Genomic DNA, 24,794 nt, shown 5'->3' with positions numbered 1-24,794 from the left:
CATACATAATGCTGACCAGACACACGAGGAATTTCAGGAGGAAAATGCATGAGGAAAAAGTAGTATCTTATTACCACTCCAAAAAAATGCGGGCTTACCTTTCAAGTTTATTTGCTAGGCATCTTCTAATTTTTACTTCCTCCAGATACAGCTCTTTGTACCTTTCCACTTCTGCCTGTGTGGATTCTTTTTGAAAAATACTGTCTTGTTGGGTATTTTTTATCCTGTCCAATTCACATTCGAGATCTCTAATTCTGTGTTTTAGCTGGTTTCTCAGTGAAGCATGATGACTGGCTCTGATTTGTTCTAATCTGTCCTGGGAGGCTGCCTGCGTCTGAAGCAGATAATGCACTTTCAACCACGGCAAAGAAAAAGAGAACTTTCCCCGCCAGTCAATTGCACGTACCTAATTTCAAGGACCCAGTCTTACTGTGCCTCCTCACTGCCATAAACAATCAAGGTATAATTCTTTTAATTCAGAAAGAACCCCCCCTCTTAGCACTATTAGTCATCAAAGCTACTAATGAAAGAACACTGCCTCTGTAGGACAGGACATACAGAAAAGGATTCCTCAAAGACATTATGAGGATCCCTCACGTCCACCCTCGCCCACCCCCCAACTTTGGTGACTTCCTTTCTGAGCACTTTTCCCTGTACAATGACAAAGCAGGACCTGTATGTCTGGCCATGACAACTGTAAGTCACAATATCCATCCAAGGATGAACAGCAAGAACAAGACCAGGGGACAGTGATACCCCCCTCCCCCCAAGAACTGCAAAATGTAAATCTACCTTGGACAAGCGTTTGATTCAGGAACCTGCAGGCACATTATACACACATGAAAGCACTCTTGCCCGACCATATTCCCTTCAGGAAAGACAGCACTAACACATAGAATCAGGCACCAAAAAAAAACACCTCTAAAAAATGATGACCACAACTAAAGTATATAATAGAGACTACAGAAACGTATGAGAAATTCACTTACCTGCAGAAATAGATTGACTTCTTGTAGTTTTTGTCTTATTTCTTGTCCAGCACGTTCTTCCATCTCCCTTTTATATTGTTCTATTTGGCTGTGATCCACCATGTTAGTCTCCAAACGGTGTTTGAGGTTAGCTACCTCTTCTTTCAGCTGGCATTTGCTCTTCTCCAATTTTTCATGGTTCCCACGCATGGTGGTCAACTCTTCTCGCAAATCCTGATTTTGTGCTTCTAGCTGCATGCATTTTTTAGACTCTGTCTCCAGCTGCTGTGAAAGTTCACCAACCTGTAGACAGAAAAAAAAAATAAAGGAACTCAAAGGGATATAAAATTAGTCAATGCTGTGAAAACTGCTAAAGTGGTTGGCCGTCAAGACAGTATTTATCATCGGCTCACCCAGTATTAAAACCGAAGTTAAACTAGGCTCTTCTTTTAAAACAATAATAGCTTTCACATAAGTTCAGTTAGGATTCCTCAGGCTCCCATCTTTTCTCAGGTCTTCTGCAGTAGGTCACAGAACAAGAGGTACCAAACTAGCAGCATTTCACCCATAGGGCTAGGCTGAAAAGCACTAGGGCTATTCTTCTGTGAGATGCTCATATGCTCATGGGAAATCAAACACACCCGTACCTAGCCACCTTCTAGTTTGAGCAGAAACAACATGTATTATGCTTTAGAGGAATTTTTACATGTTGTCAACACAGTCAAAGCTTCATTACAGAACTGACGAGACAAAAACCAGATACTCCATTTTCTTCCATTACACTGCAAGATTTGTAAATCGTGGTTCAGAACACAGCTTTTACAGCAGCTGTGGAGGAAAACGTAGTCTCTTTAGCTCAAAGCTGCAGTTTATTTCAAAAATTTGCAAGAAATACCAAACTTTCAATAGGTCCCTAAGGTGAACTACAGCTCTGTCCTCCTCTTTCCACTCCAGAAACATGCCTTTCTATACCGATTGAATATAAAACATGATGTCCTGTCTTTTGTTGAAAAACAGTGTGGAGGAAACTAGCACAGTAAACACTTGAAAGAGACTCTAACAGGAAGTAGAAACTTCAGACTTATTAAAAACCAGCTTAACGTAATGCCTTTCCCTGTCATTCAAAATAAGTCTTCCAAGAGAAATACAAAATTGCTACTAACTTTTGGACTAAAAATGAGCCACTGCAAAGGCAGTTGACTCAGTCTACAATACCTTCTAAATATGAACACAGCTCTGAAACACAGCTGCTTCAGCAACAAATCTGAGTAATCATCAGAGAGGCGGACAAAAGGTCACATGCTACTAAACAGCCAGAACGACCTCAAAAGCACTTCTGGAAACTCTACTTCTGGGTCCCCATGACAAGGGAAAGACAGGCTGAGAGAGCTACTAGCGAGCAGGAAGTTACAGAACTTTTTCTGCATCACTTCACCGACAGTGTTTAGAAAAGCAAACCCTGAACTGCCTCCTGCTCAACTCGTGCTTAAGACAGGACTCAGGGGCTGATCTTGAGCAAACCCGGCTTCTTTAGTTGTTCTGAGTTATGGTGGCGTTACTTCCCTCTCTTCCAGAGAAGGAATTAATCCATGAGACCTAGAAGACGCTGCCATGGCCTCAAGCTGCAGCCAGGCCTGTGCCAGGCCTCACTGCTCTCAGCCCTGGCCCTCACCCATGGACATGATGTCCTGGTTGGACTGCAGGCCTGCCCGTCCCTATGGACTGGCCTGGTGATGTGCACTCTTGGCTGACCCTGCTTACTGTCCCCAGACCTGCTCTGCTCTTCTTGGTGAGCGCCTGTGGGACTGTTCCCTGGCCCGTGAGGTCACGGACCGTGACAGCCTTGCTGTGACTCTTGGCTCACCCTTGCTCTACAGAACAGCCCACCCTTGATGTGGCCTTGCAGATACTGCTTTGCACATAACATTTTCACCTTTACCCATAATGATAAATACATCAGTATTAGTTACAGTCATCTACTACTCTAACTGTAGAAAGGGCATCAAGAAAAGTCAATCAATTCCCAAATACAGCCAAAAAAAAAAAAAAAAAAATCAACAACATGAAAAGAAGTACAGAGAATGAAGGCCACGGGTTTCAAAAGAAAAAATACCACTACCAAAAAACCCAAAACAAAGCAGAGCTCACCTTTGTTCTTAATCTACCAACTTCATTGAGCATTTCAGAATATCTGTTCTTCATTTCTCCCTGCAAATTAAGCTGGGACTCTCTCTCTCTCTCCTCATACACCCTTAGTTTCTTCATAGCTCTGCTCAGAAGCCTCTTCAACCTACACAACAAATTAGTTGAGAAAACAATGAAGCAAAGAACAACCAGCCTTTTTCATGTACTCTTACATAAACAGTGCAGACATGGCTTGCTTCATCTTTAACATGCTTGACACATCAGGAAGTACAGAGAAAAAAACAGCATTCCCATGCCACAAATCACTTGGGGTCCAAATTTCACCTGAAAAGAGGAACAAAAGACTTCCTTCCCTCCCAGGAGAACTGCAGGGCAACCTGCATTGGCAGTTCTTTTGGCAGCTATTGAAAACTATAGGCTCGTTACAGAAGTGCCTTGCAAGAACTAACATGAGGCTTGAATTTGCTCAGAAAGTTACGTACACCTATTTTTATGTTAAAGCTCAATAAAGCTTGACTTCTACTCAGCGATACCTCTTCACCATACTAAAAAGCCATACCTCTTACAGTCTTTCTGCAGTTCAATGTTTCTTTTCATTTCTTGGTCCAGACGCAGTTCGACTGGGCGTTTCAACTCTACCAGCTTCTTCACTTTCTTTCTTTCACTCTCACACTTTCAAAATAGAAAAGATACATGACACACGCATAGGAACAGTATCTACATGCAGTATGTGCATTTAGCGTTCTCCAAGGATAGGCATCAGTATGTCTCTGTTAGCCAAGTTCCACAGAGTGTCAAGGGACAGAATTCCTGAGAACATTTAATCACTTCAGGTTTCGCATCAAACAGGCCAATACCTAACAAAAGAAACAAATGCCCCCACTGAAGTAAAGGCCACCCTCTTCTACTGCTTCCAGGCAAAAAACTGGAAAAGATACTGGAGAATATTTTCGGCAGTTCCCCTGCTCATAGAAGGGTTTACGTAGGTATGCACATCATGGGAGAACATAGATCAATCTAAAGCTTTCATGGGATCTTCAATGACCAGCAGGCAGGGTCTTGTGGAAGAATTTGATCTTTTGGAATTCTTCAATGTTTTATTCCCCGCTGCCATTACCTCCATCTCTTCTTTGTGGGTATTTAATTATTCACACGTTGTTTTTCCTCTTGGTGTTTTCTTAGCCAGCCCAGAGGAGAGTTGGCAGCTGTTTTGAATTTGTACTTCCATTTTTCCTCTACAGTAAAGAAGAAAAAGGAAAGACTGCCCCTTGGAAACTGGCAGCCACTTCTTGTTTCCCGAGCACTAGATCGTTTGCCCAGAATTCCTTTAGTACATTCTTCTGCAAGGCTTTTAAGCTGCTGCTACCCTGAAAACATGCAGCAGCTCCTCCATATACTGCACTGGAAACATGAAGCATTTTAACCCTGCCCAGAAACCAAGGGGTCAGAAGATGACCAGAAGGAATCCAACAAAGTATCGGGGAACTGCAGCTTCACTTGACGTGCTCAACTGATAGCAAATCACACTGGGAACTCTTCCCAAGAGAACCACTCTAGAATTTACACCAGGATACCCAGCTAGCTCTTTTTGCTTCCTGGATGATCACCAAATCACAAGATACTCAGAGCCTGAATGGCAGGGATAACAGAAAAAGCTGAGTATGTAGGAACTCGACAAAAAGGTGAACACAGTTCTCCTAGGTATTGGCTAAGTGCCTGGAGAATTTTCTGGGCTCACCTGTTCCAAGAGTTCAGCTTTTTCCCTGTCAAGCTGAGCGACACGCTCTTGAAGGTGGAATTTTGACTTCAATTGCTCTTCCCACATGGTGTGCGAGTCCTTTGATGTCAGACCCAGCACATTCTGCATTTGCATCTGTGAAAGCAACAGTGGCAAAAGAATAAACTAAGGTGACTGGAAAGACAACACTGCCATAGAAAGCAGTAACTTAAATGGAAACAGGCCTAAGCTCTCCTCTCCCCGTCCAAGATCTACGGTTGAGCTTAATGTGGAGTGTAAAATCCACCTCAGGAAACATGATCAAGAACAGCAATTGGTGCTGGTGGCAGAAGTGACAAGATGAGGTTACAACTTTGGGGGATACGAAGACGCACACGCGCGCACACACACACGCACACACAAAATCACCCTACAACTTTCTTCCAAAGGTCCTCCAGAGTTCATAACAATACATGCTTTATAATATAATAATTCCTCTAGTGCCCACCACAGAAAATACCCTACCCTCACTGTCTGTAAAACTGTACATCTTCTGAGAGCAAGAAAATGTTTTCAAATTGGCAATGCTATTTATGCTTCTATCCAAAGACAAAGATTTGCCTAACAGATGCATTTGAGTGGAACAGAACTTGCTGATTCAGTTCAAGTATAAGAATGCAAGTTGACTAGATAGTTTTAGCGGCATTTTGTAAGGGAGGAAAAAAAATGTTGTCTACTGATCTACAGAAAGTTATGAAAACCTTAGCACAAAGGCTTAGATAAAAAATCCCTATGGTGTACAACTTTCTCAAGTGTCTTTACAGAGTAGGTGAAATGCTGGGTCTTACGACAGAAGCCTACATGGTCTCACAAGGTCTCTGACAAAGCTGCAAAGATAATATGGATCTCCCAAGTCCAGTCTCTTCTCTCATCTTTCAACCACAGATGTCCCCCCTGCCCACAACATCCGTCTTATCCATCATCTGCCATGGTTTAACACCAGTAGGCAGATAAGCACCACACAGCCACTTGCTCACTTTCCCCTGGTGGGATAGGGGAGAGAATTCATCAGATGAATCATGCTGATGCATGCAAGTACCTTGCACACCATAACACAGCTACAAAACACAGCAGCAGGGGAATAAGGAAATTACAGCCTTTTTCCTTGAGAGTGCTTTGCCCTAAAACCAGAGGGGTATTTGTCGGCTGAACTGTGCCTACACAGCCCACCTGATCTTTTCATCAATTACCTGCGCACAAAAAATTCAAAGACTGAAAAAGTCATTCACAGAAGCCAGTCACATACCTGCTGATGGTGGTGGTCCTCGGCAGCTGCCTGTGTTGTCTGTATGCTAGTTATCAAGTCTTCCAGGCGGTTGTGAACCTACAGAAGCAAGAAGACACACTATGACCTTCCAGACTGAAGTTTACATCTCATTACCAAAAATAAATATTACATACACCTCTTCACCTCTTTATCCCTATAGTATTTACACACAGCACTGATGCCTTAGTTTGATGCCACTGGAACATTTTTAGCAATCATCACCTCTGCTGTTTGCTTCAGGGAGAGAGAACACCATGCGGGATAGAAAGAGTCTTCAATGAAAACAGACAGGAGTAGCTTTTCCCATGCACCGTACGTTTGAAAACCATGCCCTGCTAACCAAAGGGGAAGGACCAGCACCGCGACTGCCTTTCCTCTTCTCTTGTCAGTATAAGTACATATCACAAAGTTCAACTTTCACATGTAGTTATTTTGAAAATCTTTTCAGCACTAGTTAACAACTACAGTTGTAACAAGAACCCTAGTTACAAGAACTGGTTACAACTAAAAAATAATTTGCTTCATACAGGCCACAGATGAAAGCACCTTATCTGAGTTTAAATTAATCACTGCATAGAAGCAGTGGGAAATTCCAAGACTCTCACTGAGTTCTGCAAACGATACCACAGGAATTCCTCTTCACTGTTTCATGAAAATAAACACACACCAAGTGGCTAAAGGAAAAGCAATTCTGCACAGCAAAAGCTCTGGGGAGTATAATTTTTGTTCCAGTCTGATGACACCAGTCAGCCTCTGGCACAAAGTGCTTTGCATCAGTATCCCCTGTGGAATTTTCACAAGTTAACTCGATGAATAACTTTAATGATACGCATTGCAACAAGTGTCTGAAGCAGCATCTAATGTCACAAGGAGTCTAAAGCAGAGAACAGTTACAACAGCGTTATTAGTGTCAAATCCTTACCCTTTAGAGTGTTAAGTAGGACTTGCTATAGCAGCATGGGAAAACTCTCAAAACCAGAATGCTGGGGAATGAACCAGGCTGCTTTCCAAGCAGCCTTTATTCAGAAGAACACAGGAATCAAGCTCCCCTAGGTTCTTCGGGAAAACCTCATCTTAAAATTTCCTCACAGCATGCTGGTTTCAGCCGGGAAAGTTAATTTTCTTTCTAGTGATTGCCATGAAAGGAATGTCAATAATACATTTCAAGGTGATCTTTATGCTTTTTAAGTACTCTTTTCAGCTTCCCATAGAAGCTGAGAAGGAATGTAGACAGAGCAATCGAATGGCCAATAGAATATTCCATACCACAGATGTCATGCTCAGTATATACATGGGGTTGGCTGGGTGGGGATCCACTATCATTGCTTGGGATGGTGACAATTCATCGGGCAGTGAGAGTAACTTGTGTCATTATTATTGTTATTTTCCTTTTCCTTTATTGTTCTATTAAACTGTCTTTATCTCAACCCACAAGTTTTTGCATTTTTTTCCCTTTTCTTTCCTTTTTTCCCCTCTTCTCCCTGACCTTCTTGCAGGGGGTCGGGGTGTGTGTGTGTGTGTGGAAAGTTGGGGAGTGAGCTGCATGATCCTAGTTGCTGGCTGGGGTTAAACCACAACACACAGAAATGGGTAACTAGGCTTAGGAGCTTACAAAAAGGAAAGTTTATGACCAGCTTACTGAGGTAGAGGCTCGCAGGTCTCTCTGAAGGGCTTCAATCCTATTGCTTTGTTGCTGGACTGTGGCTTCCAATCTGGCATTTTCAATTTCAAGGCTTAAAAAGAAATACAGGTCGTCTTATGGAAATCTACCAGAGCATCAATTCTGGAAGAATGGTGTGAAATAACATAATCTAAAGGAAAAGCATCCTTCATAATCATGTATTAGCTTGCTGTGATTGCAACAATGCTACCCTGGTGTTTTCACACAATCCCACAAAAGCGACAAATGTCTTGCTTCACTATTCTCTTACCGCTGCACGTGTTCTTCCAGTTGTTTTATAGTTGTATTAGTCCCAGAAGATGCCAACAGGAGGTCCTGCAGCTTCTGGGAAGAAGCTATTACTTCTCTTTCCTTATTATCCAAGGCAGTCTTCAAGTCATGAACACAATGTTCAGACTGAAGATGCTGTTCTTCCAACTCCCGCAGCTGTAAAATCACAGTAAGAATCCACAGTATTCAGGTGAGCTTTTACAGAGAGGAGTCAACTGCTGCTGAAGAATTCACGTACTGCATATATCTGCGAACACAGTCTTACTTCATCATCTTTTATACTGGCCTCTCCCATCCCTACATTGATTTCCTATAGCACGGTTCTGAGCACCGACACTGCCCCTCCTACCCTTTTAGTGACTTGTGACACTCTTTGTATCCACTTGTTTGCTCCTCCATTGAAAATAGGAATTTAAAAGTTCAACCTTCTCCTAAAGTGACTTCAGAACTCCCTCGTAAGGATATTAATATTATTTCTCCTTCAGAAGTCCGAGGCCTCTATACTTCAGTTTCCATAAGAGCACTGCAAAAGGTGGTCCCCACCTCAGAAAGTAGCTTGCAATTCCCTTGAAGGAAGGCTGCTTAAGGATGACAAATTACAGCAGGGCCAAAGAAGGGGTGGGGGGATGGAAATATATATGTTTATGCAGAATAAGTTACAAAAACATTCAGAATTGACAACATGTTACCCAGGGGGGTGGGGGAAGCATAGACAGCATAAGGAAGGCCAAATGCAGCCGCCGAGTGTTTCTACTGTTCTTCGGAAATCAGACAACCTGCTTTGCCAAACCAAATGCAAAAAGCTATAGACACATCAGGTTATTCTGCAAAGCACCTTAGCAAATGCAAATCTTTGTCCAAGTAATGACATAGAGTCCTCACATCAAAGACACCAAGTTTATAAAACAGTGCAACTCATTCACACATCATTAAATCTATCCTGTTGAAGGTTTTTCTAGGGTTTTAGGACAACATTCGCTCCTACTTCCAACAGCCACCCTCAGATGTATTCGTATAGTTACAGACATTATGTACCTTCGTTTTGACCTTTTCCAATTCCTTCTGTAAGCGCAGCTTGTCTTCCTCCAGGTCACTGCGGTAGCGCGTAGTAACTTCCAGTGAAGCTTCTGACATAGATTGCTTTTTAAGAGCATCGGCAAGCTCCTGCTGCAGCTGTCTGACCATGCCCTAATGAAACAATTAAATAAGCACGAAGAAAGTTGTAAGAACATGAAATATGCCTTTACTTTAACTTATTTGATTATACAATTGGCCCTGTATTCGGATTGAACTCAAAAGGTATAAAATTTTGCCTGCCACCAGCAGGCATCTGCACAGACAATGACCTCTCTTCATCTTTCTCAGCTGAGCATCTCCAAACTATCAGCAGCTGTTCACAAGGATTTCTGTTTCCTAATACATAAAAAAGGCTCAAGTATTATTCTTCACGGGACAATACATAAGCACACACTGCAAATCCTGTTTTTTTCTAGCAAAACCCATAGAAATCTGTTGTGATGTAAGAGCCATAGTTTTACCACAGATATTACTCTGATGACTAAAGGCACGGCTTTGTATTAGACTGTTCTTTGTACTATTCTTCCATTATACAAATACAATAAAATGAATGCATATGTCTGAAAGCTCTTTTGAGGTACACTTTAAGTATGTGTTGAATCACATCCTCTTGTAGTCTTCTTACAGAGTTCATTTTAGAATAACAACTGCCTTTACACTGACAGATTAGGTTTACAAAAATCTGGAGACTTCATATATATATATACATATACATATATATATATATACACACACATGAGAGAGTTCATATATACTATATATATAGTATCTTCAAAAGGAACCTGTTATTTTGGTAGTAAGAATACAAAACAATTCACAGATTAAAATAATTGGCAGCACTGCTGGGGTTGCCCTCCCTCCCCCCCAAAGTAATTGACAAATGAAGACTCGGACCCACGCAGATATTTACCTCACTCAAAGATTCTCAATTTGTTATGAAGAATGAAAAATAATTTTAAAATCACTATTCAAATCACTAAGGTAGAAAAACCTTACACTTGAGCGTTTAAATACTGAATGTGATTAGTTACTATTTTCCAGAAAGCAAAAGAAAATTAAACAAAATGGGTAAGGCAACTTTTAAATCATTGCTCTACCTGGACTTGGTAGAGCAATGGTAGACTATCAATAGAGAAGGTAGACTTGGTAGACTTCTCTATGAATAGAGAAGACCCTACCTACTCTGTGGGAAAGTAACAGAAGATTGGTGAGGAGGACTGTAAATACGCTCAAGTGACTCGCATATGCGGTATCAGAAAACACATATATCACACTAATTGTTGTTTAGTCTTGTGTACTTGACAAACAGAACATCTGCACTTGCATAACATCAGCCTGTGATAGAGGCACCTTATCGAATATGCTTGAGATTCCTGCCCTGCTGTCGGAGAAGATCAAAGCACAGTGGAAAACTATGCCTGCTTGAATCCCTGATATACAGGTGAGAACAGCAGGTTTGGTGTCTGTGTTCCTGCTTGTGTGCCTCTGTCTGGGTGCTGCTTCGGAGATCCCCTGGTTCGTGAGGTATCGAGATTAAGTTTACTTTTTGCATTTCATCTGTGGTTTTGGGGTTCTTCCTGCATCCTGCCTGTGTCAGCTCACACACACTCTTAGGAACTCATATAACAATGCATTCTCCCATTATCTATAGCTTTTTCAATTGTCTACCTATTCCTCACTCCTACCCCTGCCTTTATTCTTTTCCACCCTTTTTCTTTACAAAAAATACCTATATGCAGAAATGGGAGCAACACTTGGTTCATGCGTGTTTGAGTGACATAAAATTATGCTAGTGCTCTGTATAGGAGCATTTTTCATACTCAGGTACTGTGTGAATTTGAAAAAAGACAGTTTAACTGATGTCCTAATGAGTCTTCTTTCCAGTCAGTAAGTCAGTCACAGCGCCACAAAGAAAGAACACATTTAAATAGGGCTACACATCATAAAATAGAGAAGAGAAAGCTTAGGTCAGTGTCTGAAATGAACTTCTTGAGGAACAAGAAGGCCCCTCAGAAACCCCAAAACAAATACATAAATTAACACCTAGACACTACTAACACTAATAGCAACTTATGGAGAAGCGATTTTTTTTTCCTCTGTAGAAACTTAATATAAATCCATTCCCCATCACTTCATTTCTCAGCCCTCGCATATTGGATGATTCTTCCTTTTATACCACTCTTATTTGTATCATTAGTGTAATACATATATAGAAACAATCAAACGCAAACCCACATTCTACAGGGCATAAAACAGACTAAGAAAGAGAGCTAAAAGATTTCTAGAGAAGAATCACCTTTCCTGATCAAAGCTTAGACTTGGACACCTTTTTTCTGTTCTCTCTGTTCTGTTACTGCTGAGCAGTAACATCCTTTTTCAGCTAAAACCTTCCACAATTCCAACAGAAACATGACAAACCAGAACAAATCAGCGTTATTTGCTCCCATGCATATAACTTATACCTAGTCCATTTTAGAAACATAAAATAATTGCAAGAACTGACAAACTTTAAATTGTTCTTTCTAGGTGTGTACTTTACCTCTCTTTCTACTTTGTCAGTCTCATATTTAAAAACTTGTTCTCTTAAATCAGTACACTTGGCATTTAACTCCTTGTTCCTCTCTTCCACTAGGTAAACTTGCTTTTCAGTATCTGCTCTGAGTTTGTTGAAAATATCATTAAACCGGTCCTGCACATCATTCACTACTTTTTCTTTGATGATCCCCTTGTTCTGCATATCTTCCAGTTGCTGACGGAGTAAAAGGTTTTCACTTTGCAGCTGGGCCAATCGCTCCTGCATGGATTCCTGCTTTATTATAAATTTGCTTACTTGATCTTTCTCAAGTTGTCGAGCATGATCACATTCTTTTGCTTGACACTGGGCTTGACTTAATTCTTTCTGTGTCATTTCTAAAAGCAATGTTTTTTCTCTGAGCGTTTGTTTCGACTGGTGAAGCTCATTTTCTAGACTGTTAGCTTTGCTTTCCACTTTGCTCAGCTGCTGAGACAAGCTCTTGTTGGTTTCTCGCACATCAGAGAGGTCATGATGGAGCTTGTCTTGCAAGCGAAGCCATTCATCGCGTTCTCTCTGAAATGTTCGTTCGATGTCACTTTTTGACGACTGATGACGTTCAAGTTCTTGAACAGTAGTGTTCAGGCGGGAACGAAATGATTCAATTTCTATTTCTAGTCTGTCTTTGCTTTCTTTTGTCTGCTCAAGTTTGGAAGTCAGCACTGCAGATTCCGTCTTTAGTAAGTTCAGCTGCCCATTGTACTGAAAAACTGTTTGTGTTAAGGCTTCCTCGTTCAGTTTAAGTTCCTTTTTGAGATCTTCATTTTTTTCTTTCAAGGTCTCATTTTCCTCTAAATATTTTCCTTCTTCCTCCTGGTGCCTAAGTCTTACTTGATCCAGTTCTACTTTTAGCATAGCAATCTCATCTTGCAGTAACTGATTTTTGTACAACAGATCCTTTTCTCTCTCAGTGTCGGATTCCTGAATGACAGAGATCATGAATAAATAACCAGATGGGAAACAAATCTACAGAAACACTTCAGCACTAAAATGCATTCCAACATTTCTAATACCGAAACATGACTTCAAAGATGAGAGTGAAATTTCAGGTAATACATAAGCTACTCTAGGAACCCATGCACGTGTACAACATATGCACACAACCCAAGTGTAACACACCCATAAGACCTAAATAAACATCCCAAATATACAGCGCCTTTTTTTTTTGGTTCTTAAACCAGCAACCAAATAATAAAATTATTTAAAATAACTCAAGTATAAAGCTTTTAAAATGACAGTGCTTTCTTGTATGTGCATACCTTTAAGGTTAATTTTGCTGCATTACAAATCTGGTAAAAACAAGGCTAAAAAGGGTATTTTCCTTCTCAAGTGTCATCTTAACACATCCTTTTGTACATACTGAAAGTTAACTATACAACTCAATCACCCCTGGAATGCAAGTCTTGTATATTTGCTGTACGTTATACATATATATAACTTTTTTCCACAAAAATATATTCACCCTACATTTATTGGGCAGCACAGCCAAGAACAAATGATTCCTCCAAGCGCTGCTCATTCTTAGTAAACTCAGTAAAATATTTTCAAGATTTTTTTATACAGTGTTTACGATTGCTTTTTCTCTTCCAATTATTCTAACTCCTACAGAGAGTTTAATTCATTGCTAATATTCTTCATAAAATGTTAGTATGTGGAGGTGGAAAAGAAAGGCATACTTGAAATAAGTAAGTTTGATAAGGGAATAACTAATTAAAAAAACAAGTACGGGAACACCAAGAGTCAGTGTTAAACAACTTCCTGGTCAACCTTAACATAGGTGCTAGGTGTTTCACTGCTATACATCTTAAAAAGTGAGGATAAAATGTCCATGAAATGAAAAACAGACAGCTTAAGAAAATGGTGTAAATAGTGTTTTCTATTAGCTTCCTACTTGCACGTGCAATTCAGGTACAGACAGGGGGGATGCTGCTTTCCAGAACTTTTAAAGACATAAGGGAAAACAGAAAAGGTATTTACTTAGTTAAGTTACACTGATGAACTGTAAATAATTAATCAAGAAGCAGAAAAAAGTTATATAAGATTTATTATGACTTTAGAACAAACATGGTGAAATTTAGTTAATTAGAAAAAAAAATCTGCTTACCTCTGAATTTTTTTCTATAGTTCTTCTTGTCTCTTCTTCTAGTTCCTTTTGTCTCCAAAGGTGGTTGTTCAAAATTCCTTCTTGCAGGGCTCTGGCACTCTTTTCCTGAGACAGCTGTCTCTGTGTTTCATCACGCTCTTCTTCAACCTACAGTAATACAATTAAACTACTTGCATCTTAAGAAAAATCAGAGCTAGAAATATCTTCCCATTCTCCTTCGTATTCTTGCAAATATTTTTTCTTCCCCACAGTTATTATAATCCACCCATAAATGATAGTTTCATTTCAGAATAGTTTCAGTATTTCAGAAGAAATACAGAATGTTTTGTAGTAATTTAGAAAAAATAACTCAAAGTCAGGCCTTGCCTGAAATACAAATGAAACCTAAATTTTGAAAAAGGAGAAAAGGAATCATGAACTTGCAAAGAAGGCGGGGGGGGGGGGAAGAACAGACCACCTGTGAACCAACTGTTCTCAACTGTCCTCAAAATTTCACAATAGTTATGCAATGCCTCTTCCATGAATGAAGTATCTCCTTCTTTAGACATACTGGAATACAATGCCAATTAAAAAGAAGCAGAAAATAAGAAGACAAGTGTTCAACTTGTTATTTAATATACCTGTTTCAAGAGCTTTCTCAGTGCTATTAACTCCATTTCTAAATTCCTTGAGCGTAACTCAAGTTGCTGTTTCTCCTCCACCTCTTTACAATATTGATCATCTTTTCCTCTGAGTTTTTCTCTTGTTTTCTCATATAGTGTTTCTACTCTGAGCCTCTTTTCCTCTTCTTGTTTCAAAGTAAATCTGAGAATTAACAGAATATTTGAGAGACTAAAGCACTGATATAAAAAGTAGATATTTCTCATTATGAACTTGCAGACAAGTCAAACCATAAAAAAGTTAAATCTTTTCAGATTTAATGTTTTTACTGTTACTTTTTTTAAGAATTCTAACCTCCTTCCATTATCCATGGTATCAGTTGTACAAGATACAGAAATAAACCGCTGAGTGATTTATCATTTTTTTGTAGGTTAGTTTACTTAGGTAAATGCACAGTAGTATGCGCATTTCTATAATTAAAAAAAAAATAAAAATCATCTTCATATTACTAACACTTCATTCAAAAGGATTTTGTTGTCTTATCCGATCAAAGCATCATAAACTTTTACTATGATTAATATACATTTTCATAATTGCTAAGCATTGCCTACATATTATGGATTCAGTGATTGCAATAGTGATGAAGCAGCACACCACTTATCTGTGACACACCCAACAATTTTTAAGCAAGCCTTCTATAAATCTAAAACAACCACTGACCGTAAGAAGAGCAAGCAGTTTCTATTTATTGAAGAATGAGGTCGGTGTTCCAAAATAGATTTAGAAATGCATCGGGTTTAAGCTTAATACAATTAAAAATAGTTTTAAACCTCAATGGATCTACATCTGGGAGAAACAACAACATCTAATTTTGAAGCTAATTTATAATGAAAGCTGTAGGGAATGTCAACTTCGTTACTAACTGAAACAATCAGCAATAAGCACCAACATGGTAAAAAACGCTCCATGCTGTGTCCACAGTACCCAAACAAGAAAGCAGTTTTATGTTTGATAATTCTTTTGAATATTTTTTCTGATATACTTGCAATGGTCAAAAAAAACAAAACAAACCAAATATTAACATAAGGAAAGAGCTGCCAATTGAAAATCTGCTTTAGAAATTCTGCAAAAAAAGTATCAGGAACCACTAATAAATTATTTGAAAGACTGACAGTAGCATTTGTATGTGAATTTCCCCCTGACATTATGTCCTTTATAGTATAACTTGCCCACGGGATTCAAAAAACCCAAACGCAAAAGATGGGTAACTTCTCATTCTATTGCTTGTACCATCACCATCTTCTGAACATGAACACTGACAAGATAAGGTGTTATCAGAATGCAAGGTTACATACTTAAGGCTTTCAATATCACTTTTCCATTCCACTTCTTGATGAGCCAATATGGATTTCAAATCTTGAGTCTCTTCTGCTATTAATTGTGACTCCGCCTTTTCACTTTCTAATTTCTTTACTTCTCTCCAGACAGCTGTATACCGATTTCTTTCACGTTCTATTATCTGTTCATATTCAAGTAGTATGTTTTGAATTTTCAACAAAACAGCAGAACCTATATTGAGATAGAAAAGAAACAAAGCTGCACATATGGACAAATACTTTCCAGTGTATAAATTAGTTAATGCTTTCCTGTATTGGGTGTACGTGGCAAGGTTTTGGTAGTGGGAAGGCTGCAGGTAGTGGGAGGTCTGTGAGAAGACACCAGGGCTTGCCCCTTGATGGACACAGCCAGTTCCAATAGACGCACCACAGGGCACAGATGAGCCCCTCAGCCATGCTGGCGGCACCTCAGGGAAAAGGTATTTAGGAGAGGGCAAAAAACCCATACAGGCAGAGGAGAAGGGGCAAAGAATGTGAAAAACAGCCCAGTGAACACTCAGGCGGTGAAGAAGGAGGGGGAGGAGGTGCTCCAAGTGCCAGAGCAGAGATTCCCCTGCAGCCCATCTAGACACCATGGTGGAGCAGGTATTTCTCTGCAGCCCCTGGAGAGGACCATGCTGGAGCAGATATCCACAGTGATGTGCTGTGGAAGACCCCCATGCCAGAGCAGGTGGGTATTTCCTGAAGGACCTGTGGCCCAAGGAGAATCCAGGCTGAAGCAGATTTTCCCTGAAGGACTGCAGTCCATGGAAGGACTCACACTGGAGCAGGGGAAAAATGTGAGGAAGAAGGAGCAGCAGAGGGAAACTGCCATGTCCCGACTGCAGACCCCAGCCTCCCTGTGCTGCTTGGGGAGGGGTGGGGAGTCGGGAATGAAGGAATGAAGTTGAACTTGAAAAAGGGGGAGTGGGGGGAAGTTCTTTTAATTTTATGTCTTTGTTTCTCACTATTCAAATCTATTTTAATTGGTAAGAAATTAAGTGAAGTTTCCCCAGCTGGAGTCTGTTTTGCCTATGACAGTAACTGGTAAGTAATAGCCCCGCCTTTGTATTGATCCTCGAGCTTTTTCATCCTATTTTGTCCTGTTGAGGAGGGCTGGTGAGAGCAGCTGGGTGGGACTTTGGCCTTTAGCCAAGGTTAACCATTGTCTAATGAAATCGTAAATTTGTAGAAATTAATAGACATAGTAAGTGATACTTATGTTTATATAATGCTATGTGTATATATGTAAGCATCTTATGACAGCTGATTTTGTATATATATTTTTATATATATATTCAAGCAAAACCATTATTTTGCTGCATTATTTGTCATTAGCTATTGAGGGGATATAAAGAGGAAAAAGAAGCTCTTGCTAACTTTTGATGACTGCATTAGACGGAGCTGAACTGTACTTTCCAAGAACCTGCTTCTCCAGCTCTGACAAGACAGAGAACCAATGGTAAAGTGAGGCATGTTTGCTGACAATACAGGCAGACATCTAAGATTAGGTGAGATAATTTCACGTCTTTTGAGGAGGATCTCTAATCATAAAGAAACATTAGATAGAAATATAAAACTAAAATACCTAGCAGCGCAAACAAAGAAATTATGTCTTAAAAGAGGAACTTATAACAGATGAAGACAAACAGACTTGTAAACATACCCGTATGATCCACACTAAGCTGTTCTAACAGCAACATAGCCTCTTTATAGGTTGATGTGGGTAATTCAACATCCTCCGAAGTTGTGTCAGATGAGTGAGTTAAATCAAGGTCATCAGTTACATCCATTTGTATCCTGACCTATAAACAATACAGTATTTTCTATATACAACTATATAGTATTACAGATCATTACAAATCCATGAATGATTCATTCTTTCATTCACAGCCCATAGATTTGTCTGAAATATGATGAAGCTCCATACTAATGGCAATTTGTGCATCTGGTTGATCACTACATAAATGCTGTTCCCATCTAAGCGATTAAAAGCTGATACAAATTGTTTATCAAGAAACTAGTTTTACAGTACCTTGTTCTTTTCACTCCCTGTTTTTGCTGCAGGTCTGGAAAACAGAAATATATTTCAGTACTGGAATGCTTACATTGCATTATGATCAATATCTAAAGTTGCTCTGAAAACTTAGTTTCATAAGTGAATTAAACTCAAATTTAATATAAGAATCTTGGTAGGTGTAGTTGAAGACTGAAAAATTTATGTTCTATAGTATCTATTGCAAGGCTATTTTTTCTCCACAAGATATTAAGCAAATAGTTGAAATAACTGTTCTGTGCACATCACTCACAGTCTTAGAGCTACAGATATGTAGATATACAGATACACAGTTATGTGCATTCCCTGTTTAAATACTAAAGATTTAGCTCTTTTCAGTATTGAGAATCCTTCTCTTATAGGTCAAAGAACCATAATTTTGGATTCTCTAGTGTACTGGGTCTGGCTGGGATTGAATTAATTTTCTTCATAGCATCCCACACAGTGCTGCGTGTTACATTTCTGACCAAACCAGTGTTGATAACATAGCAATGTTTTAGCTGTTGTTGAATAGTGCTTGTACAGTGTCAACACCTTCTGTTTCTCACTTTGCCTCCCACACAAGCAAGTCTGGGTGGGCAAGAAGCCAGTAGGAGGCACAGCTGGAAAAAAAAGGCAGAAAAAACTGAGATGCCTGCAGTGAACGCGTAATTTTGCTCTAATTATAAGTCTCTCCTCTCCCTTTTAAAAACACCTAAATATATATATTTACGTATGTGCACACACTCAGGTAATTATTGAGAATTTGTGCACATCTGACCTTTTCATTAACTTTGCTAGTATGTTCAAAGCACTATAAGCAAAAAAGAAGTGTTTTTGAATACCAAGGCCATCAGATAGTGTTGTCACATGAAAGAACAAGAATCATTGTTCACATCAGGTTTACAAAACTTACCTTTAGCTTTCAGGTCAGTTTTTATCATTAAGCAAGTTTTATTTATAACATTGCTTATATTCAGTACCTTGCTTCATCTTGAGAGGTTTCACTGAAAGTGCTATCATCCAGCGCTTGAAAATGATTCCCACTGGAAGAGCTCATTTGCTTCTGCTTTGAAGTTTGTCTTTTATTTTTCTTTGCAACTTTGGCATTCAGGGCAAATTTACTACATTAAACAGAAAGAAAAAAAAAAATCACCAGTTGAGTAGCTTTACAGAAAGTATTTCTGTGAAATAGACATATTTAAGATGATATCCAGAAAAAACTAAGATGAAAAATATCTATGATAAAACACAGACTTGACTCCAAAGATTGTGGAAGATACCCCAGTATTTAAAAATCCTTCCTGGAGGAACGAAGGGGAAATGCAGAATCTGAGCTAGATTCAGGTAAGCTGGAACACATCTAATATCCCCATTAGAGGAAGTACCTAGAGCAGAGATTCCTTTGAAGAACAGACAGGAAAAAAACCTCCTGCTTAGGGCTATATAAAAATATCTGTGCCTTCTTCAAACTTCTGAGATTGGTTTGGTAATATCATCTTTTCCCTTTTCCTGACAAAGAGCATCTAAACTTAATGAAAACACCAAGTGCATGGAGATCACTAAAAATCACCTCAAGAAGGGAGAAAGTAAAGTAAACTGCAAGTTCCTACTTTTCTTTTCTGGATGGCCATTTCCTACAAAAATAACTGTTTTTTCTAGTCTTGAACTCTTTGAAGACAAGTTTTGCCTTAGTACTGACAAGGAAATCCTCAGGAATTTGTTTCTTTTTTTTTTTCTTTCTTTTTTTTTAAAAGCAGGTAATAAATTTTAACCTCTGTTATGATCTTTTTTTTTATAAATTTTTTTTTTCTTAAATATTTTAGAAGCAGTGCACTACTCAGTATGGCTTTCAGCATTGAGGAAACTACTTCAACTACTACAATATCAGAAAACCTAAAAAATACTTAAGTATCTTACAAATAAGAATTAGAGATTATTTCCTTAGTTTACCCTTTCATCGGCATTTTAATCAATTTTGATCTCTCCTCAGATGAAAAATTCTTATTGTCTTTTTCTTCTATAGTGTTTTCATTCTCCAAACAGTCATTCTTCTTTAGAGTAAGCTTTTGTTTCATTTGCTGGTCAGTAACGTTGCCTGGCAGTGTATTTAATTTATCAAGATCTTCCTGTATTGCCACCTCCTGCGTCTTGAAACATCTTTCTTTGCTTTTTTCCTTCTCAACCTACAAAAAGAAAGTTAAGCTTTATATATTTATCAGTATTTCTAGAAGACAGAAAACACAATATCGAAGATTGAATAATTCAGGGTTTACCTCTGAAATAATGTAAAATGAAAAAAACAATCAACATAGAGAAACATTTTCACAAAATTACACTACAAAGTGTATTAAGTCATCAAAAGTACTTTGAATTCATTCATGATTAAAGATCTAACAAAAACATAGCCCTTAGAAAGAAAACAATAGTGTATCTTAAAACGTGAATGACAAAAAAGTGAAAGCATTACTGATGGACAAAGAATTAGAAGGGCTGCACAATGTTAGTTGTAAAAACACAGAAAAAAAAAATCATATGAAAGTTTCCGGGGTGGGGGGGAGAAGAGAAAATTAAAAAATAAAAGATCCCAAACCCACAAGCAGAAATTGTTTCACAGCAAACAGGAATTTTAGTGAAGGGCAATGATGACACACCATGCAGAAATCATGGCAAATGAATAGATCAGTCAAGACCCTGTTCAGAAGCTATTTTCATTCTTTGATTCAGAATCAGAAATGATGTAATTGTGTGCATTTCTTTTTACGGCAATGAAGTGATAACTACTTATACTGGAGCTGAGTGCCACCTATTGTTAAAGTAGAAGAACAATGCATTCTGTATTTTCCAAAAATGGGGAAAAGGACAACTCTCCACTGCTCTCTTTATTCATAAGTAATGTATTTCCATTAAAATAAAAACCAATTTGGACAAAGCATCTTCACTTAATGATGAATAGCTAAAGTGAACAGGACCATTGATATGGAGAAAGACTAAAGAATAAGGAGTAGCAGGTGAACTTCTACCTCTTTTTGCAGCTGCACCTTCTCTTTCTCCAAAGCCAGGAATACTGTTTGCAGCATTCCTACCTTACTCTTAAATCTTTCCAAATCTTGTTCTAGTTCTTCATCAAGATTTCTTTTCAGCATGCCACACGATTGCTGAGCATTTGCAAAAAGACTTTCAATTTCTGTTTCTCCTATTTTATTACTGTCGATAAGGCAGTCCCTGGGAACATCACCATTAAATCCAGAGTCTTTTCCAGATTTCCTTTCTGTTACAAGAAGTGCATTTTCATTGCTTGTAGAAACGGGTCTTATCTTAGGAAAAATATTAGAAATGTCATCCAAAATTCTCGTTTTTAAGCTACTTCTCAGGGAGCATTCAGGACTTCTCTCTACTTTTCTACTAGCATTTTCATTCTCTTCCATTTCCATAGTAGGCATTTTCTTTTTCTCTCCTTTTGCTAGAGGCACCTTTGTATTATCTGTATCGTTTGTGCTATTTTCTTCATCTGTATTCCAGGTATCTTCCATGTTTGCATTTAAGTTATTTTTATCAGGAAGGACACCAAGACTCGGAATTACAATTTCCATTTTGGGTACTTTTCCACCTAGCACAGGTTTAATATCTCCAAATTCACCTTTACTTTCTAACTTATTACTTGATTCTGTCGCATGAGATGAAACACGACAACTCTTCAACTGTTCACTGAAGCCATCTTCTAACATTTCTCCCACAAGGGAATTTGTTTTCCCAGTTTCATTAATTTCACCAAACAGCTGCTTCAGCTCTGCTGTAATGTTTTTAAAATTTGTTTTCAATTCCCTTTTCTCATTTTCAACCCACATTCTTTCATATCTTTCTTCCCAAGGTTTTGGACATAACTGTTTGTCACCACTGTGCGATTCCTCATTTTCTGCTAGGGCTTCCTGATGTGAAATTTCTGCTTTGTCAGTCTGATTTTCATGTGCTGTTTTTTCTATCAAGGTGGTAGTTTCTAAAATATATTTATCCTTAAGTAAACAGGTACAGACAGAAAGATTACCAAGAAAAAGGAAGTTACAATTAATCTAGGCAATTTCTATTGCAAATTCATCCTATCATATAAAATAAATAATAGAGATAAGACATTTTGAAAGCAATTTTTATAATAAATATCAAGGGATACTAAATTGAAGGATCACCGAACCATCATTTCCTTAAAAATAGAAGGACTTACTTTAGAGACAACAGTTTTTCCTGGGTTAGATTTGTCTGGACGTTAGGGTCACTTTTAGCCTGCCTGCTTTCTGTAACTGGGGTTACAGTGACAAGGCAATTTATTTTTTCACGTTTTATTGCTTTAATACCCTTTTTCATTACAACTGCCTACGTTTTCTCACCCTCTTTCCTCCATCATTCTCTACTGTCTGGCATTTTACAGTCCCCTGACAGCTAAGCTAATACAATGTGAATGAACATGACAAGCTTTTTACTGTCCGCCACATGGAGAATTGGCTAAGTTAGGACTATTCACCCAAGATTCAGAAATATTAAATTCCACTTCAGGCTCCAAAGAAAAGCATTTATTAGGGAAACCTGTCCATTCCTTCCCTTATCTCAAAAATCAGGAACCTAAGCTTGTATGAAAACCGTACCATGCCTCAAACCCAACCGGTCTCTCACGTCCCTGACCCCCGGTCTGTTCCTCAACAGTTCCGACTGCTCCTGTCATGCGTCACACGCCTCCCAATATGCTCCCTCCCCACATGCCTCCCTAGCACGTGGTGCCTTCTAAATAGGGCCTGCAGCCTTGGTGTCCCAATGGGCTACGACCATCCAACTCCTTGCTCTCTTTTCTTGTTAGCCCTCTGCAAAAATTCCTACATTCAGACCAGGGAAGGAGCACCTCAGCCAGCCACCATCTGTCTCCACCTCTCCATTCCCAAGTGCATCGCCCAGCTACTACCACCTTCCAATAGGTTTAAATTCTGTGCTCTGCGTGTTAAAATTAAGCATGTCCCTTTTTCATGGTGCCCAAGTGTGGAGTGGAAATAATTTTCTCCACTGTCCCTTAAGGTGTTATAGAAGACTCCAGACCCCTCTGTTCAGCCCTGTCCTGTATGCCCAACACAAACAGGATGCCTGCCTTATTCTCCTCTGGAATGCCCTCTGAAAAAAAGCCCTTTTCAAACACTTACTAACATGGCCAAACAAGTGAACATTTTGCAGAGGCAGAGAAAGCATCAGAAAGGTCACCAAACGTCAAGGTTTTTTGTTTGATCTTTCTCTTACAAAGAGGAAGACCAGGCGTGTTTAATCAAAAAGCTCAGCATATTATAGACAAATCTTCCTCTTCACTTGAATGTGCATTTTGCATAGCGAAAAAAATGCATTTGACTGTAATGTTTCTCAGCTCCGTACAAAAGGAAAAAACATCGGTCAAAATTTAAGCAAGCCAGCTGGAAACAAATTAGTATAGCACCAAGTATCCAGAATAGCAACAAGGATTTTACCCCACCATAAGAAGATTGTGTCCATCATTACTTCAGACTATAATACAACCTTCATCTAAAGGACTCTCCCTTCAGCCTTACTCACTGACTGGTAAGTTTTCTCTACCTTAGCGTATAATTCAGATTCTAATTCAAAATATTTGGTTTTACATACCTGCATCCCAATATTTTCAATGGCATCCTTCATGTCTTCTTTTTCAGCTGATGATGACATATGAAAGGTAGATCCTGAGTACTCACCTACAGTGAAAACCACATATTTTTATAACCAGCATGACATAATACTACTTATTTATACCTAAAGTGCATCTTGAATCACCATATTTGTGAGAAAAATCTTAACACAAAATACCATATCCCCTCAAATTTGTAAGTTCCTAGAGAGAAAATTATCATAACACAGATTTAAGATGCATCTGCATGAATTCCTTTCTTCCAGAGCATTTTACTTTTTAATGTGTAAAACAGATTTGCTGAAAATCACTATAAATGGTCACAAGTAAACTATTCCTGTTTCCTAAAGGTGCACAATCTCTCTCTGTTTCTGACACAGTGTGCCATGCAGTAACTAGCTACATTCCTCCATCGATTTTAATTTCCCTACGTGTTGTACACATCAAGGCACCACCAACAAAAATCATAGGCTTGAAATGTTTCAGTCCCCAGCTTTAATCCATGCATGAAACAAATCTGTCTCCAGAAATGGATCTGGATTAAGTATTTCAGTAAAACTGCTGCCCCAAGCGTTGCAGAAGAGACAGATGGGACGCTGGATGAGAGGCAGGCTTGTGAAGTGTTAAGAAACAACCCATGATCCAGACGTTTCATTTGTACTCTTTAAAACCGGATTCTACCTTTTCCTCTCTGTCACTTCATCAATGTTCATTCAGGTCACAAACCACAACGTGCATGCAGTGTCCTACCAGATAACTTCCTATGTGTGATCACTCCCACCATGTAACACAGACACCACAGTTTTGCTTAAAAGATAGACTAAGTATTTTGTGGATGCAGGAGAGCTGCGACACCTTTCCTGAAGAATACTGCACAACACAGACTGAAAAGGCTTTTCTGGTCAAGTGTATCTGCCTGAAAGCTGGATAAAAGCAGACCTGCAAGCGCATGGAGTTTGGTAATGACCTTCTAAAATTGTAATTCACATTCTCTGTTCAGAGTATGCAGGTGTCTTTAAAATTGTGTGCCATATTGCTATCATCAAAAGCAACCCGAACTCCTATTCAGTCTTGCCCATCGTGGTCAACAGTAAAGTATTCAGTAGCAGCTATTTGAGTCTGAAGTCTCAGTCTTTAGATAAGATCTTAGGATCTTTGGAGCCCGTAAGATTTCTTTTCCATAGGGTATAATCAATCTTGAAATTTCTGTACAATGGGGACAGAACAAGGAAAAAGGCAGGAAAGATGAAGGGC

At 39.0% G+C, this 24,794-nt stretch overlaps 1 protein-coding gene across 7 annotated transcripts in view; it reads right to left on the bottom strand.

Annotated features, from left to right (window-relative positions):
- The window catches only part of ANKRD26 (ankyrin repeat domain containing 26), a 59,493-nt gene that overhangs the window by 11,356 nt on the left and 23,343 nt on the right, over positions 1 to 24,794 (bottom strand). For 4 of the 7 annotated variants that reach the window (XM_074601096.1, XM_074600838.1, XM_074600925.1 and 1 more), the window contains 19 exons: positions 23,522 to 23,607; positions 20,896 to 21,885; positions 19,826 to 20,058; positions 18,856 to 18,996; positions 17,873 to 17,906; positions 17,504 to 17,642; positions 15,817 to 16,030; positions 14,482 to 14,665; positions 13,862 to 14,008; positions 11,725 to 12,678; positions 9,144 to 9,296; positions 8,089 to 8,264; positions 7,797 to 7,890; positions 6,137 to 6,214; positions 4,852 to 4,986; positions 3,673 to 3,785; positions 3,117 to 3,258; positions 990 to 1,271; positions 99 to 334 (listed from right to left, as the gene is read on the bottom strand). In XM_074601096.1, the coding sequence (XP_074457197.1) occupies positions 99 to 334; positions 990 to 1,271; positions 3,117 to 3,258; positions 3,673 to 3,785; positions 4,852 to 4,986; positions 6,137 to 6,214; positions 7,797 to 7,890; positions 8,089 to 8,264; positions 9,144 to 9,296; positions 11,725 to 12,678; positions 13,862 to 14,008; positions 14,482 to 14,665; positions 15,817 to 16,030; positions 17,504 to 17,642; positions 17,873 to 17,906; positions 18,856 to 18,996; positions 19,826 to 20,058; positions 20,896 to 21,885; positions 23,522 to 23,607 (4,531 nt within the window). The remainder of the gene's footprint in view (positions 1 to 98; positions 335 to 989; positions 1,272 to 3,116; positions 3,259 to 3,672; positions 3,786 to 4,851; positions 4,987 to 6,136; positions 6,215 to 7,796; positions 7,891 to 8,088; positions 8,265 to 9,143; positions 9,297 to 11,724; positions 12,679 to 13,861; positions 14,009 to 14,481; positions 14,666 to 15,816; positions 16,031 to 17,503; positions 17,643 to 17,872; positions 17,907 to 18,855; positions 18,997 to 19,825; positions 20,059 to 20,895; positions 21,886 to 23,521; positions 23,608 to 24,794) is intronic. The other 3 variants (XM_074601356.1, XM_074601266.1, XM_074601186.1) reach the window with 2 other exon arrangements.

Source organism: Larus michahellis, chromosome 1 (genome assembly GCF_964199755.1).
Source record: "Larus michahellis chromosome 1, bLarMic1.1, whole genome shotgun sequence".
Taxonomy (NCBI): domain Eukaryota; kingdom Metazoa; phylum Chordata; class Aves; order Charadriiformes; family Laridae; genus Larus; species Larus michahellis.
This window is presented reverse-complemented; position numbering and strand designations above follow the sequence as displayed.